Genomic DNA, 18,337 nt, shown 5'->3' with positions numbered 1-18,337 from the left:
AAATGTCGTCCTTCCCCACCCTAGGACATTCTGTAGAATTAACAAGGTGATGTACGTACGTACGTGTTGTATCGATGTCATCTCTTTATTGGTAAAAAAATATTTAGTTTTTATTAGTTATTGTACGAATTTAGCGACTGGTGGCCTTGTGGTAGTGCGTTCGTTTCCAGTGCACTGGTCTGAGTCATTCCAGAGATTATAAAAGTGTGAATCTATTCTTTCTGCTTAGTATGAGATTAGAACGAGATTAAGATTGATAACTTAGTCGTTTGTTCAGTTGAACGATTGTTGTGCTTGCACGAAATTCGTAGCTGGAAATGGAAGCTTTAAATGCGTTAGGACACCCTTGGGAGGAACTTTTGGTAGCAGTACCAATAGGAAAACTGAAAAGGCTATCCTGGTTAAATAAAGAATAATTAGTCTCCAATTCCCTCAACTTTAGAGACTAAATTATAAGTGAATAATCAACCTCGTCCTTAGGTTCTCTTTCCTTCTTTTTAACAATGTCGGACAGGAACAAACAATTAGCTCGCTAAGGTCAGTGTGAACATTTTAGTTGTTTCAAAATACCAGTCACTCTGTTAACATTTCTTTTATGTTTTACCAACTTTTTACTCACATTAAATAAAAAGGTGTCGAAATTTTGTTGTTAAGGTGCGGTGTCCACGTAGTTAAAATAAATACAACTTCGATCCCAGGTGATATTTCTTTATATTTGAGGACGGAAGCTGAAGACCCTGTGATTGTGGGACCGAAAAAAAAGGCTCATTATTATTTATTTTATTAAGAAGATACTTTCTATATAAACAGATATATACAAAATATTTAATTTCAACTTGGAAACAAATTTGGTAGACTACAAGACTCTGCCCGCTCTTATGGCCTCTTATGTCTTAAAAATGATCTCTAATATACCTCCTGTAAGCTCAAAATCTTGAGTCTATGTTTACCACAATATTTCATGCATTTTAACTTCGTCACCAGGCCTCGGTTAAACTGAAGTGTATAATCATTTCTCGCATAAAGAGATCTCTTAGTGCATGAGTTCTAAAAGCTCCGTAATTACTAAAAAAATAACGTTCGTGTATAAGTTATATTTACTTTTGGTATAAATTAATAAATAATGGTTCCTATTTCGGTTTTTATTTGCTTCATGGTCTCTCACCATTACAATCCCAACTTTCTTCAACCATCTAGGTATACTTCAACACAGCACAATTACATTTTAATGAGAACATATCAACGTACATAAACCTATCATCCAATTTTACAACAAACGTAGTTATACCTCTCCTTAATTCCATTCTTTTCGATTTTAAAACCCTGCAAAAATTGTCTACTTGGACAAAATATACCATCGGAACTTTTATTTTCCATCTCACTGAACCTACCAATCCAGTCTGAGTAATACGTAGCACACGACACAGCCCCACTGCTTCCAGGTAATCCAGGCATTCCAACAGGACCCCTGCGACCTCGATCACCCTTTTGACCTTGTTCACCGCTCTTTCCTTGTGGTCCTTGTGGACCAGGATTTCCTTGTAAACCGAGATCTCCTTTTCGTCCTTGAGGACCTTGTGGACCAGCTAGACAGTGGTATAATTTCTCTGCAACATCTCTATTGAGCAGTGACTCATCTTTTATGCAATTTCCTGGTAGACCAGAAGGTCCTTGAGGGCCCATTGGACCAACATCTCCCTATAAACAGTATTTTTTCTGTTAGTATAATAAACGTGATATTTAGGGGAATCAGAGGGGTTTATAGCGATTCCTCAAGTTTGATTTCAATGTACTCTTGATCGTTTAACAAATACCAATTGTTACCAATAACTGTTGTTTTTGTTTTGGAGATGTAAAAGGAAAGAACGCTTCTAATACAGAAACATAACATGAAGCCTACAAAATATATCTTCATCTTTGTTACCAAAAAAGATACTTAAAATGTTTTTCTTGCCTTGGGTCACTGATATGATAAAAAGTATATTGGGCAGTTGCTTTTGCTGTCATGTGATTACGTACCCTTGAACCTTTTGGTCCTTTTGGTCCAGTGTGTCCTCTTCTTCCTGGAACACCTGTAGGTCCAGTCTAAAACAAAAATAACTTTATTATATAAATTCTAAAAGACCTTTTATTTGTACAGTAGACTTGTTTGGGAAACTTCGATTCGCCCATTTCAATGTCAACAGTATGAGATCTAAACATATCCACTACTGGTAAATTAAATGTTTCTACGTACTGGTCCCATAGGTCCTGTTGGTCCTTCCACACCGTCAATACCATCTTTTCCCTATATAATAGAAAGCATGCGAAGGTTAATTAACTTAAAGGAGGGCTCTTGAGATAACGAAATATAAGAAGGGCTAAGTTGTATAGAATTCGTTACACATACATACTATTTATAATTTGTTTATAAAACGAAGAAAATAGATTAAAAAATATGTATTATAACTTACGGGAGGTCCTACTGGACCGGGTGGCCCTGGTGGTCCTGCTTTTTTGGGTTTTTTCTTGTCTTTACGAATACTAGTTCTCGTCTGTTTGTTATCCTGAAAGAGAATAAAACAAATATAATTACTAAAGCTTCGGTAATTTGTGTTAATTTGAGATTTCCTGTCTCTATATCTTCTCTCTTGTTTGTCCCTCTCAAATAGTTGTTTTTTAGAAAGAGGTCAAAGATTTAAGTCTAACTGTCCCTGCTGGCATTGCATACGAAAAAAGCCAATTTTAAATATTTATTTAATCTAATTCCCCTTCGTATTTCTGTCTATACATCTAATCTACATATATATTATGTTAGCAGGAAATCATTCTTTTTGATTATGCATCCTTTAAGACGTCTCTAGACGGATTAGCAGGTCTACATATACATATATTTAGACACTCTCCCGTTGAGACATTTATAAAGCAAAATGTTTCACAGAGGATCATTACTATTTTTCCACAACGTAGCTTATAGCAAATATATCTTAACCACTCTTCCTTTTCCTTTCAAGTCTAAAATTCTACGCACTGTCACTCAGCTCAAATGTTTTCTTTCTTTTTAGCTGTATGTCTTGCGCCCTAACGTGCCCCAACCTTAACGTGCCCTACCCCTAATGTGGCCTACCCCTAATGTGGCCTACCCCTAATGTGGCCTACCCCTAATATGGCCTAACATGACCACCCATCCATAGATAATGAATAGTGATGCTAATTTCTTATTAAATCGACTTTGATATGGGTTACTTACTAACGGATTATTTTGAAACCCTTTTTCAACGAGATTAGTGTTGAAATAGTAAATAGTGCCAGGAAAACGTTTGTGTAAGTCACTAAATTTAAAAGCTAAGGAATTATTTCGCAACCCTTTTTAAAATGGTTATAGCGCTCTCTGAAAGAGATCAGTCATAAAGTAATGAATAGCGCTAGCAACCTTTTTGTCGCCTTGCAAACAACTTTTGTGTGTAAGTCACTAAATTCAAGAACTAACGTCATATTTCGCAGCCTTTAAAGTACAACTACTTACACTGATGTATCCGTCACATGATAAAAAATAGGATTGACTCTTGGGATGTTTCTTTAAGCGACACTAAAATGAAAACAATGTTGATAGAGCAGAGTATTTTATTGCAGAAATATCACGAGATATGGCTAAGAACTCATAAATATGGATTAAAAAATATTTTCATTTTTAGTTCTATCAATGTTATGTTTCTACAACTTCTAACAAAACTTTAAAGCAAGAAACTTCCGCGACCTTAGAACCAAACTGCGAAAGTTAAGATCCGCGAAAAAATTTAGGCTTCATAACAAAAGTTTATTCCCTCATGTTGTAGTAAACTATTTGCGAAAGTAAATTCTAGCAAATTTTTATTTATTCCGTCATGTGAGATATAAAAATTTTCTTTTGTGTAAAACTCGTCAGCCAGCTCTTTTAATCGATTCAAAACCATTTAGCTTCTATCGTTGCATAGAGATATTTTTAAAGATATCTCTATGCAGTTGTTGGCATATTCTATGGTAACATTAAACACGAATCACAGGACCTCCTGGAACAAATAATAATCAACACCTATGCTTATCGCCAAAGTATATTCTCGAAAGAATCATTGAAATTATTATATGATGAGTTATTTCCCGTAAAAAAATTTAAAGGGGACCATTCCTAAAAGTTATGTCCCTTGACTTTGCAATTTTTTAACTTACGAATACTTCTTTCTCTAAAATATATTGTACGACAACTGGAACAAAATACCATTTGCAAAGAACAGATACATTGTGTATCGAAATATATTCTAATGCGACAAAACCCGTTATTTTCCCAATATTTTTTCACAAATAGTCCTACATAGGTTTTATAAACAGTTTCCACTTTTGAAGTATAGAGGAAAAGTACTCGGGTTAATAGGAATAAAATAGAAAGGGAGAATGCAATGAATTCTTTGAAGTTGGTCTTCTCTGAACTCAGCGTCAACAGTAAACAAAGTTGTCTAGAGTATTTTGGATGTGAAAACTCTCTCTCAAAAATGATTTAATGTACTTCAACACGAAATAAGAAGTCTGGACTTCAAGTTTGTTGGATATCCACAAGCGTGGGCAAAGAGTAAAGTCAGTTTTTTGCTCGTTTTTCAAATATAGACAAAAGTGTTGCACACACGTATGTCATGCAGAGAGCGTTAAAAAGTTGCTAGTCCCATTCTCTAGCACGTCCGCACACCAAAAAAATCCACGTCCGGGGCCTACGAACGAAAGCCCCAAAATTTGGAAAGAATGGCCATGCTGACGTCAGCAACAATTAGCACAAAGAGTTTGGACGTAACCAAATAGCCTAAGATCCTAAGTCCACTGTGATTATTGACAATTAAACGTTGACAAGTTCACAATGTGTGAATCTAATATAGAAATAGCCTATGCAATTACTTATGGTGACAAACTTCGAAATAAGATGTTTTGTCTCAACATATTTTGACCAAGATTGTATCAGTCAGCGGGATAAAGTTGCAGAGTTTTGAGTTTGATATTACGTGTTAATGAAATAAAAATGTTGTTTGTTTTGATTAGGAAGTATGTTTGTTGTTTTAAAAACTTGCCAGTGTGAAAACGTACAGATATATCGTCTCTGTGCACAAGTTGGAAAGTGTGAAACCATAACACAACAATACCAGCAGTAACAGTAGCACACCAGAATGTCTCAAGATGGGTCATGATAACTCAAAAACGCAGTCACATCTTGTTGTGATATGTCAAACATCAATGTCGGCAAATTATCATGGTACATTGGAGTATTTTACGTGACGAAATTAGCCATGACATTTCAATTTTATGGTCTAGGCCGTGTTAAATAGGTTAGGGTTACATTACGCTAATTCTAATACCTTAAGGGTAAAAATATTTGCGGAACTAATTATTTCGATTTTGGCCCATTTTATTTTGAGAAAATGCACGATTTCTACTTCATTCAAATAGAATAGATAGATAAATAGTCTCTATGCCATTCTCAATTTTTCGAATTATTTTGCACTATACACCTTTCCCGAATTTATTTTCTTTAAATGTGCCGCAGCTCTTTCTCACCTTTTATAAAGAAAATGAATGTAATTTTCGAAATCCTCACATAAAAATTAATAAATTGTGAAATTTTCATATTCATACATTAAACAAACAGCCTGCTACAACAGTTTTTTTAATTTTGTACTAATTAACCTTTGCTCGAAGATGAGGCTTATAAAGTCGAAAACTAAGAAGGCTTTGACCGTAACAATGATGCCACAAAAACAGCACTTTCCAATGTCGGATTAAGTTGAAAATTTATACATTAACTAATTTACTAATGCTGAAAATGATGTTAAGGTCAAAACATCAAAATTCCGAAATTTTAAAAAACATGTAATTTTAAAAAACATGTAATTCGGGAAACGTGTATTAAACCAAAGTTTTCTTTTCAAGTTTCGTTTCGAAGGCTGACATTTTGACAATCGAGTAAAATCCTACTGTTTGTATCCAAACTTCAGATGTCGAATGTTTTGGGTGCATTCGAATTTTTATTTTCCAAACTTTGTTGTTTCATGTGCTGTTTAGAGGAGCCCCGTAGACACAAAACATTATAAGACAAAGAGAGAAAAAGTCACAAGAAACCGGGATTTTCGTGAGAGAAAAATTCGCGCGAAAGAAGTTCGAGATAAAGAAAGAAAAATTGTTTAAGTGTACGCTTTCAGGAAATTGACTTTGAAATGGAGAAAAGTTCGAGATAGAGAAAGCGCAATTACGATCCAAGGGCGAAACGTTGTAGGCATAAGCCATTACATATTCAATGAAATATAGAAGAATATCTTTATTATAGCAATGACTGCTGGCGCATTAGGTTTTTATGGTAATAGTGATATGGGATACGAATTTTTGGTTACTTAACAGTGGTGGTTCTTATTGCTCTCCTATTGATATTAACGTGAATAAATGTTGTGCAATAGATATGTTCTTTCCCACATATACAAGTCTATATTTTGAAATAAATATAGAATACTGATTAAAGCAACTAAACAGAGCACATTTCCTCTTTTTTATTTAAAAATTTGATCCAATTTGACTTGATCGGAAACAACCACCCACCTAAAACTAATCAACAACTGTTCACGTCACGTGACCGCCTGCTGCGTATAATCTGATGTCAATCTAGATCATATAAGCTCGCTGTCTTAAAAACATCCGGGGAGGCGATTAGGATATATTATATTTGTTTATGTTTCAAAAGGAGTGAACAAATTGTAATTAATTAAGGATTATATTGATATGGTCTCGCTAATCATCAATCTTTACGATTTTTCTCGCTGACTTTTCTTGCTTCATATGAAAATCTTCGTTATTTCCTATGCCAGAAGAAAAAAAAATGAGTCATTTTAACTTAAATCCTAAAGAACAAAATATAGAAACTTAGACGTAACGATTATCTTCATCCAATCCTATCAGAGCGATTATACTCATTTCCAGGCTATTTCACCTAAGGCATAATCACGCATTTGTAAAAACGTTCTCTGCAAAAAAATGCATTAAGCATTTTAAATCTATAGCTTCCCTTTGAGTTGAATTTAATATTGTCAGGGCTTTGTATTGCAGTTTGCATTAGGTGAGTAAATAAGTGCCAGCTTTTATTGAAATGGCATTATATGGAGTGTGCCTTCTTGTGAAGGCGATTAAAAAGTTGTGTTTACTTGACTTGATGCCTGCAGTAAAGCATGTTACAAATTGGTACGCTAAGAAATAGAGGGTAAGTATGAGAATTTTTGCGATGGATCATATAAAGATCTTTTAAGTAACCAAAAACGAAATAGAAAAAACAGAGACTGTGCTGAATTTTTGGCTTCCCTATGGTTATACTATTAGAACTCTTTTTCGCACGAAGCTCCTGAAAATATACTTACCTAACACAAAAGCTTTCTATCTATCTTAGAATTGTTTTGTCTGGTAATCTGCTCTATCTTTTTTGTCAGTTGCTAAAACCATTTTTTTATTCAAATAAAGTTTGACTTTTAAAACATCGTACACAACATAAAAAATATGAATCAAAAATAAAAATGATCCACAAAAAACAGTTAAAACCTAATTGAAAAACATAAACAAAGAAGCTAAGAAACTTCTCAACAAAAAAACCTACGTTATTTCGTGCTTCTGTAACATGAATACTACATATTATGACCAATAAGGCGCAAGATGTAAGCGTCGTTTTGAAGTTCATACGAATTGCCATGTTTTCTTTCTTTAGTTTTACATATGTGTGTATTTATTTATATGTTATGTGTGCTTCTTTTAACGACTGGTCTTCAAATCCTTCTCAATATGAATGAACAATTATATAAACAGATTCAAAGTCTTTCTTTTATTAGTATTTTCTTCTCTCATTGATTAACTGTCATATCTCACCAGTATACAAATTTGTATCTTCAATTCCTGTATCACAAGGACAATAATTAATGCAGCAATGATACAAAATAGCGCCGCATGGAATCCCTTTTAATCGATTCTATCCAATTGGAAATGTATAGAAAGAAATGTTAAACCTCTCTGTAATCTGTCATGGGATTGTAATTCCATAGACGAGCTATTTACACACGCTTTGTCTCCACAGGTAGTCTTTAAAAATAGATGTCCATGTGAACACGGAGGCTCTTGTTGTTAGACGTTTCTCTTTATGTCATTGACGACTTGCTGTGTCCTGTCAAGTCCATCAACAAAACTACTCTTGTTTTGTTTAAAATCATGCTCAAAGGGATATGGTTACCATTGTGTTTTCAAATTTTGAAATCCTAAGGAAAATGTTAATGAGAAGCTAAGGAAACATTTATTAACAGCACTATTACATCCTGATATCACCTTTGCTTTTCCTTTCTCTTCTTTTGCTTTTTCTGCATGTCCACGTGTTTTCTTCTCAGATCTTTCGTGAAAATCAAAATTTATTGTCGTGAGATAGACTTTTAGAAGATCAAACGTTCCTTCAAGGTATAGTACTTGTTATTTGTAGTATTTAAAATATTTTACATATGTCCCCTGCTATGAATTGTTGATCTAGCAAAGCGACTCTTTTTAATTTCCAAAAAAAACAAACACGAGATTACGGATGGCAAGTTATAATTATTTTTGCTAAAGAGCTGGATAATTTACGCTCTCCAGCAACTTACCTAAGTTTTTTTTTAATATTTTATTTTTATGTCTTTGATTTCCAAGTTTCAAGAAGGCCACTGTTTACATAAGACTGGCGTGGAAGGAGCCTGAGCAGTCACCAAGGTCGTCAAACTTTCAAAGAAAATGATTTACTAATAATCACTCTTACACATTACAAAATACACAACTGAAGGGAAAAGGAAAGAGCTGAGTGATTAAATATATATAATATTGGAGTTCTGCCCAATTTCTTTTACGCATGAAGAATAAGACTGTTGATCCAATACACAACTCAGGTGCACCTGATTACGTAAGCATATATAAACACTAGTTCGGAAGGACACAGAGGAGTTGAATGGAAATGATTAAACATGGAACTTGCCAATAAAACTTTTTTTTCTCACCCGAAGAATTAAAACATTGATCATCGGATGCTTCCCGGACCATAAATAGTAAAGAAACCGATGTAGTATAAACAATGTGACTGGACATTTTAAATTTTGTAAAAAAAAAGAGAAGCCTTTCTATAACACGTTTTATTACGATTGACTAAGAAGATTAACTCTTACGTTTAATCAGAAATTAAAAAGACCTTAACAATACACTCTCTCTAAGTTTCAATCCAATTCTCAATATCTTCAGCGGTGTGAATACTAATTTTCATAACAAGAATTCTCGTACCCAGACCTCTTTGATAGAAACCTGAACCTGAGGGTTCTTTTAAATTGGAATGACGTCATCTAGTCAAAACTGACGCCATTATATATTTCTAAGTCTGTGAAATGAAAACAATAATATTAGATGCCTAAGTTACTTCATAAACGTATGAAAATTCAAAATATGATATTGAAATGATTTTAAAAAAATTCTTTAATTTTTTCCTGACCACTTGTTAACCCAGGAGTCCATGGTAACAGACGTGACGGTGCGGCATATTTTTTTGATGTTTATGATGCTAACCAAGAATGAGACAAAAAGCCAGCAGGAGTTGGGAGGTGGGAGGTGGGAGGTGGGAAGGGGTTCAAGAATAGGGATAAGTTTAGTTCATGTATTTAAAATGTGTTTGTTTTCGAACTTTGCATGATTTTTAAAGTTGATTTTAGTATTGTCGTGACTGAGGTAAATAAGGAACAAAAAAAGACACAATATCAAAATTTCACTTGTATTAAGATATAATGAAGTGTCGTAATAGCTCAACAATTTAGTTGTTGATTTGTTGTGACAATCGACAATTCGTAAACAACCATTAAACCTGCGGGAGATTCGAATGAGACGTTTTAAAAGTACTCTGATAAAAAATTTTGATCTGGTTAATGGATAAAAAAAGAATGCTTTTAAAAATGCCGCAGCAAATACTATATGAGATATCAGTCCAAATAATTATACACACTGTTGCTTAGAACTTCTACTAATATGACATGATATCTTTTTATTGAATGCATTTAAGAATTTCCTTGAGCTTGATCAAGTTTTCCTTCCTAACAAGACATTGCAAATGAACAGAATCCAAAATTCGGCCCAGGATCCTTGTTTCTTAAATTAAAGATGGCGCAAAGAAGAAGCCCATCCCTAGTAAAACAAAGCGAAAAGGGGTCTTGGGGAGAGGCTGGAAAAACCCACCATTAGAAGTTAGTCGCCACTCTGGTCTTTTTCTTCATTTCTAGAGATCAATAACACACTTCTGCCATTTGAAAACACGACTTAGGGTTCCTACATCTGCTACACAATCCAAGTGGATACGACATAGCTGCCTAGTCAAATAAAATTAAGAGAATCAATCTAGTACCCAGCTAATGCTAATTTCTTTTTTCTTTCTAACCGCCCCAGGTGGCAGAAAAAATTACTGCCTGCGCCTCCTTCAAAAGCTTTTTTTTTATAAAACACGTCCCAGGGCGTTTATTCGAAACGTAATACAAAACTATTAATTTCACACCAAAAAAATTCGTTAAAACAATTTGCATTATCAGAAGGAGATATGATCGGTGTTGCACAAGAGAAAAGAAAAAAAATACAATCGTTTATTAACCGCCCTCTTGTAAACGCCCCTCGAAATAGCGCACTTTCTTTGAAAACCCTTAAAATTAATAAACTACATGTTTTTTTTTATAAAAAAGAAGAACCAAAAAATTTTGGCTGAGGCTCAAAAACTTCGCTAATGTTTCTAGATGCACCAGTAACTGTTTATTACTTGTTGTATGTTGAGACCTCAAGACCTCTTTTTGCTTGCGCTCAATAAGGCTAAAACAAAATAATACAGCTTCTTTCTTACCTTTTAAGGCCTAGCGGTTCACATGTTTGCATTGTTACACATATGGCGAGATCTCGTTTCTACTAAGGATTTCTCATAAACTGTACAGTGCGAGCCAAGCCAGTTTGCCGAGATAGATATTCGCTTTGTTAAACCGAGAACTCAGTTAAGTAGCCTGGAAATTGTGTATTTGTATACAACTTCCTTATATTCGATTGGTTTTTTTGTCCACTTTTTTATAACAAAAAGCAGAAAAAAGTCCTGGAATCGAGGTTAAACACACTAATTTATTCAACCTCGTTCCCCAGGTCTCTTTTTCTTTTTCTGACAATCTCGGACGGCGAGAATTGTCAGAAACAGAAAAAAGAGTCCTGGGGACAAGGTTGTCATTTATTACATTTGTTGTGTTTTTATGAAAATAGTAAGGATTTATGAATGGATGCGAATAAGAAAATCATAAAGTTTATATTGATAATTTTACAACCCCGTCCACCAGGGTTTTTTGCCTGATATCAAAGTTGCTGGCGCCTACTGCGAAAAAGGCAAAAACCCCTGGGGATGAGGTTGATATGTTTAGCCACGTTTTTGGACAAAATAAGCATGAACTGATTTGGACATGGATCTTTTTTTGGAAAAAGTTTTTAATTTTAATTAACGTTAGGTCGCTTTGTAAATTATTAACAATATTTTAACAATAACGTACTTCATGTGATTAGCCCTTAACTATTTTGTTTTAGTATAACACGGGCTTAAATATAATTTCGTTGTGTTGTTGCATAACATTGTTCTCTTTTTGTCGCATAGACGAAATCATGCGTGACGTTATTGTTTTTTATCAGTGGTAAGCTCTTTGGCTTTATGGGCCGTAAAGGTGGGTTTCCATAGACCAGACCAGCGCAAAATGTAACAGGGATTTCTTGGGACAGAGATTTTATTACTTGTGTGATATTCCCATTAAAATTCATATGCCATTTTTTTTAAATGCCGTAGGCGATGATGAGGGGGATGTAGTAATTTTATTTTCGAGTGATCCTGATTGGCTATCGCTCAAAAGCTCCCTTAAAAAGTTTAATTTATTTAACTTTGCGAGGAAGCTCTATTATATCGCTTCACAAAAATTTCTGAACCAGCGGCGATTTCTGTCTATTTTGCATGTACAAGCTAACTCCGGGCGATTTAATTGCAACGGCGCATAATGATGGTCTATGTTAATTCACCTTAACTTGGTGGTTATAACTCTAGCACCTTGTTCGGAGGCTTATATTTCCCTTGACGGCGATAGCCATAGGGGAGATACCACCCCATAGTTATGTGTGGGGAGGGTGTTGTCTGGTAGAGAGCGCGGACTCGAATTGGGTCTGCGTAGCTCAATACAGACTTTTCATATAAGCCATGTCCCTTCCTTGAAATAATAGACAGGTTATATTCCTCGATATATATGAGGCTAACTATGTAAAATATGCACATCTATCTATACAACCTCGTCCCCAGGGCATCTTGTATCTTTTCTGACCCCGTGACGGCGATACGAACATGGCCCTGGAGGAGGCCTCGTCACGTGACCCTCCAATACACAGTATTTCTGTGTGTAATATTTAATGAGATTTGTCTCAATGTACCAAAGTTTTAATATAACCTTGCAGAGCTAAGCGAGATCGGCCATTTACGTCACAGATGCGTGCGGCGAGTTTGTTTTGATTCCTCTCATCGCAACACACAAACTTCTCGCATATTGCCCTTGATTGTTTTGTGTAAATGTATAAATATACAATAATGTTATTTAGGCTGCTGTTTACTTGAAGAAATTCAAGCAATTTAGTTATGTGTATTTCACTGAATTGGTTGACTAGCAAGCACTGGGTTGCAAAACTTGTAGCTAGGGGAAACTTGGAAATTAGTAAATGATTTGCCCATCTGAACATAGCACTTCGTTGGTTCTCTAAGGTGCAGATATGGCTACATAATTTTCAAATGTTCGTATCATTCTAGGTGCCCGACTGAAAGTAGCTAGGCAGAAATTTAACCTCATATTAACATTTACATTTTTTATTCATTTTGGCTGAACTTTAGAATTCTCATTTACCGTGAGTTCATATCTGTGTCTGCATTACTGCTTTTATATGATGACAAAGATTTTGCTGTATTTAAACAATACTTAGCTGAAACTGAATTCAACTATGGTGGACTCACTGCTTGCAGTTATATTGGGTGAAAAAGGCTTCAGAAGAGTATTTACTTTAGAAGTATTTTTTTCTTTTACATTTGTGGCCTTAACATTTCCAAAAAGCCACCCATTACTGATAAATTCTGCTTTTTCTTTTCTTAATGACATGTTTTAAAACGCCTTGCAGCTTTTTTATTTTTTACTCAGCAAGCTCACATTTATTTTGTATATACACTTAATTTGCATCTAATTTATACAAAAACAAGGTTTTTTTCTGTTTAAAACATAAATAATTCAAAAATTTTATCAAAAGCATTATGCTGGTTTGAAAATCGAAAACGACAAGTCTGCGTGTGATCTGTTTTCTCGATTTACTGTATCACTGCCTTAATAGTTTAGAAAGAATTGATATACGACTTTACGAACAGCAAAGTATTGCTACCTTGAGAAAAAAATGTTTCGGGAATAATTTTTTGAGGAAATTATTTTGGGGATTTTGGACCAAAATTAGTTTCATAAATTCGCACTTTTTAGAGCTCATCAAAATTCTGCTGCTGTTCAAAAATCGATTTTTATTGATATATACATCTATTTATTGTTATCATTCTGCTTGGAAAATATTTAAAATGCCAAACTAGCTAACCGTGAAGATTAATTCAGTATTCTCATAAGAGCATCCTATCACAAAAAGATGTCAGCAAAGAGACATTCCTTGCAACTAAATTTTTTGTTTACTAGCATAATTTTAGGTTGAATCTTATCTGACATTTCTGAGGTTAGAATAGCTTTTAAAATTTTCTGAATCTGTATCTTGGTCAAAATTGATATGCTGTCAAAACGGCTTATCTGCGTCTTTGAAAAGGGCTAAATTCTGAAACTCAGAATGTATGATGATAATAGAACTATTTTTTGGCTCAATTTCATCAAACCAATCTAAAACCATATCATACCAAATCTCAAGTCAATATTTTATTTTTTACTGAAGTTATGGGACGCTTTATAAACTATATACTCGGTTTAGACTTTTTTTGTGATTTTTTATGTTCACTGCTTTGTAATTTGTATTAAAACTCTTGAGATAATATATCACAGTGGTGAGCTGTTAAATATCTACCACCATCTTCAATACATCCTGGATTTAACCATATGCCTAATTGAGCGCTCAATAAAATTTGATTGAGTTCGATTTTCTGAAATTTCTTCATAGCGTGTTAAAAAAGGCCTAGCAAGAATCAGTTTAAGAAAATCTTCCTACCTTTTTCTCTTCCTCAAAATGGCTTTTTAAATTTTTCATGCCTGGTGTAATTTTATATTTTATCAGATAGGTTTAAAGGTACTCCTTAACAAGTTTCAAGTCAATAACTTTTTTTTTTACTGAAGCTTTTGCAATTTGAATTTTCTTGAATTAGGCCGGATAAATGTGCATTCAATGATAAAATGGCTCCGACGGTTAACCTATTGGCTTTTTATATCTTTTATAGTAACCAAAGCATATAAGGTAATAAAACATGCCAACTAATAACAACCTGATATAATTTAAAACGTAATGTATATATATTTTGTAAAAAAAAAACATTTTCGATACTTTGTGCAAAATTATTTTGTCTATAAAGGACATGGGCGGCAATTTTATGCAACGTCAGTCTTTGCAAAAAGCTGCAAATCAAACCTGGCCACTTGGAAACAAATTGAGTTTCTTTCTTTTGTTCTTACCTTAATAGTGTGTTAGGTATAGTGTGCTAGCTAACAACTTTTCTAGCTTTATTAAACATTCCCAGCTATTGAAATATTGTCATGTAAGCAGTATTACTTTATGATGTCTTATTTTATACTCTCATTGCTTAGTAATGCTTTTTATTAAATTTTTCACTTTAAAAAAAACTTGATACTGCTGATACACCTCCGCCATTTTAAAACGAACAGCTTCCTCCTGTTGGTCACAGACTCGCCGCCTCGCCAAAATGTTTTGTATGACGCAATAATTATTTGACATATCCGCGCCAATCAGGTTTCATATCGGACCAGCCTCCTCCAGGGCCATGTTCGTATCGCCGTCCCGGGGTCAGAAAAGATACAAGATGCCCTGGGGACGAGGTTGCTATCTATATATTTTTCTATTTATCTTAACATTTGCGTGGCACTGGCAAAAAAAAAAAAGGTGGGGGATTTTTCTCTTTTGCTGTGGATTTGTTTTCACAGAAACATCGTTTAAGGTTTTAAATTATTACAGAATGTAGAATGATACCTTTTGATTTATTTGAATTCAGTTAAAGTTCTAACAATGCCCTCGTGTAACGAAATGGACTGAAAAAAACTTTGCTTTACGTAGTACCCCCGTCTTTTTATCTGCTACGCAAATGCCAGAGCCAAAAGAGAAAATGTAAACACAGGAATTCATGTATACCAAGATGGCAGCCACAAAACGAATCAGTGCCCATAATGGGAACTTGCAAACTTTGGTGAAATCTGGAACGTTTTAATTCTTGCATAATGTTATATTTTTATGTTTTATCTGCTGACGCTTTCATATATAAAGGAACACTGGCAAAATATATATGGTTTTGCTACACTAGCCCTGAAACCCCTTAATAAGTTTTCCTTTTGACGGTTTGGTTTTGTCTCTTAAGGTGTATATGGATACAGATACAGATAATCTTTTCTGGGAATAAAAGTTTACAAAAATTAAACTGAATAAATACATGGAAGTATTAATAAACTATCACTATGGGTATTGTATCATAGATTTTGTGAAAATCAGGATGATCAAATCAGTTAAAAATTGTAGTATCATCTTTTACAATTGTTTACAGATGGTTTCATAATATGAATTGTGTTCTTGTTATTTTAGAATGAATATTACGTTTTTGTAGGATTGTTTTTGCTATTTTAAAAGGAAATGCGGCGATTTTTAAGCAACAATGGGATGTTTTCTCGTCATTTTAGAATAAAATAGCTACAGCAAATTTTAAAGGGAACCCAAGGTGTAAAATATTGTTGGACTTATATCATAGCTAGAGCTTAAAAAGTTGATTAACAAGTCTTTTTAAATTTTTAAAAAAGGTATTTTTGTTCTTAAGATATTCACATTTAAAGGTAGTGGAGGCTATTAGGAAATTGAAGATTGGCAAGGCTGCAGGAGTATCAGGTATTGTAGCAGAGATGGTAAAAGCATCTGGATATATTGGAGTTGAGCTTATTACAAGTCTTGCTAATCAGATTATAGCTAAAGTGTGGTGCTATTCCGAGTGAGTGGCAGTCGAGTGTAATAATGAAATGTTTCAAGGGGAAGGGTGATGCATTAGAAAGAGGTTTGAAGTTGGTTAATCAAGTAATGAAAGTTATTGAAAGAGTGATTGATAAGTTACTTAGAGAAAGAATTGATATAGATAAGATAAAATTTGGTTTTGTTCCAGGGCGTGGCACTGCAGATGCAATATTTTTACTCAGACAGATTCAGAAAAAGTATTTAGGAAAGAGAAAGAATCTCTATATTTTGCCTTTGTAGATCTAGAGAAAGCTTTTGATAGAGTGCCACGTAAAGATATTTGGTGGGCTATGAGAAAATTAGATGTAGATGAGTGGCTAGTTACGATGGTACAGTCTATGTACAGCAATGCTAGAAGTCGTGTCAGAATTAACGATTCACTTAGTGATAAATTTAGTGTAAATGTTGGTGTACATCAGGGTTCTGTACTTAGCCCTTTGTTGTTCGTTCTAGTCTTAGAAGCCCTGTCGATGGAGTTCGGAACAAGTTGTCCATGGGAGTTATTGTATGCAGGTGATTTGGTTCTCATAGCAAAGTCGATGAAAGAATTAGATGAAAAGTTTGAGAAGTGGAAGAAAGGACTAGAAGAGAAAGGGCTAAGGGTGAACACAGCAAAGTCTCAAGTCATGATTAGTATTGCAGACAAGTGTGACCTTGTAGTTGGAAAGTGGCTTTGTGGAGTTTGCAGGAAAGGGGTTGGTAGTAACTCAATTTTTTGTATTGGGTACATAAGAAGTGCAGTAGTAATGGTGGAAGGTTAAGAGCTGACATTCAGTTTCTATGCGAGCGTTGCAAAGGTGAGATTATAGAGAATGAAGTATTTCCAGCTTTAATGATGTACAACAGTGGCTTGTTAGAGATAGTTAAGAACTTCTGTTACTTACAGTGACAGGGCTGTTGGAAGAAGTGTTTCTTGCAGGATAGGTTCTGCTTGGAAAAAGTTCAGAGAGTTACTTCCTTTGTTGACTAGCAGAGTCTTGTCAATTGAGTTAAAAGGTAGGTTGTATGGGGCCTGTGTAAGAAGTGTTATGTTGTACGGTAGTGAGACATGGGCAGTGAAGCAGAAGATCTTAACCGTTTAAAAAGAAATGACATGAGAATGGTTAGGTGGATGTGCAACGACAGTCTGAGAGACGGAAAGAGTTCAGATGAGCTAAGAAGCAGGCAAGTATACGTAGAATTAAAACATTATCCAGATAAGAAGATTGCATTGGCTGGGGCACTTGGAAAGAATGGAGGGAGATAATTGGGTAAGAAAGTGTAGAGACTTTATAGTTCCTGGGGCTTGGTGCAAAGAGAAATGTGAAACAGTATCCTTAAAAGAATGTATATATAGTATATATAATGTTATATAACTTTTCAAATTTCAAATTAAGTTCATGCCTCGCACGCAAACTTTAATTAGCTCATGTAAAACCCATTGTTACAATATTTAAATTATAGCATCATGTGTTCAACAAAAGAAAATGTTATAAAATGCATATAACAAGGTTATTTGCCTGTTTTACCACACATAAATAGTCCGACGTTAAATAAAGAATACATTCCTTAAAAGTCCTGGTATTTCATTTAGAAATGACAAGAAAGCGGCTGTACAATACTGACAGAAAAATAACCCTATGAAGCTTAAAATCACCATATTTCATTCTGAAATGACAAAAAACAACTCAACAATTCGCCATATTTTGTTCTAAAATGACAAGAAAACGTCATGTAGAAGCCTAAAAAAGGGGTTTTAATGAAGTTTTTGTTTTCTGTGATCTTGTGATGTTTTTTACACAAACTGATGTTTTTTTTGTTTTCTATGTAAAACAAAATTCTGCGATATTTTCTATTCCAGCAATCCTGTTTTAATATACCGTATTTTCCAGTATATAACCCGCACATCATATAACCCGTAGTTCAGCTTTTTTAAGGAGTTATAAACTACATGCTATCAGATACCTTGCACCTTCGTATAACCCGCATAAAATTTCAATCAATGTGTTTTACTTACCCCCACCTTTAAAAAAACTTGCATCGTGTCAAG

At 34.3% G+C, this 18,337-nt stretch overlaps 1 protein-coding gene across 1 annotated transcript; it reads right to left on the bottom strand.

Moving 5' to 3' along the window:
* Positions 1–318: 318 nt before the first annotated feature.
* On the bottom strand, positions 319–9,847 carry LOC130629128 (collectin-12-like). Its single transcript, XM_057442233.1, has 7 exons — positions 9,036–9,847; positions 7,628–8,276; positions 3,506–3,568; positions 2,454–2,546; positions 2,237–2,287; positions 2,020–2,085; positions 319–1,698 (listed from the first exon to the last, which is right to left on the bottom strand). The coding sequence occupies exons 2-7, from the start codon at positions 7,718–7,720 to the stop codon at positions 1,258–1,260; spliced, it is 807 nt and encodes a 268-aa protein (XP_057298216.1). The 5' UTR covers positions 7,721–8,276; positions 9,036–9,847; the 3' UTR covers positions 319–1,257.
* Between the last annotated feature and the right edge of the window lie 8,490 nt (positions 9,848–18,337).

The sequence above is a fragment of the Hydractinia symbiolongicarpus genome, chromosome 15 (genome assembly GCF_029227915.1).
Source record: "Hydractinia symbiolongicarpus strain clone_291-10 chromosome 15, HSymV2.1, whole genome shotgun sequence".
Taxonomy (NCBI): Eukaryota; Metazoa; Cnidaria; class Hydrozoa; order Anthoathecata; family Hydractiniidae; genus Hydractinia; species Hydractinia symbiolongicarpus.
This window is presented reverse-complemented; position numbering and strand designations above follow the sequence as displayed.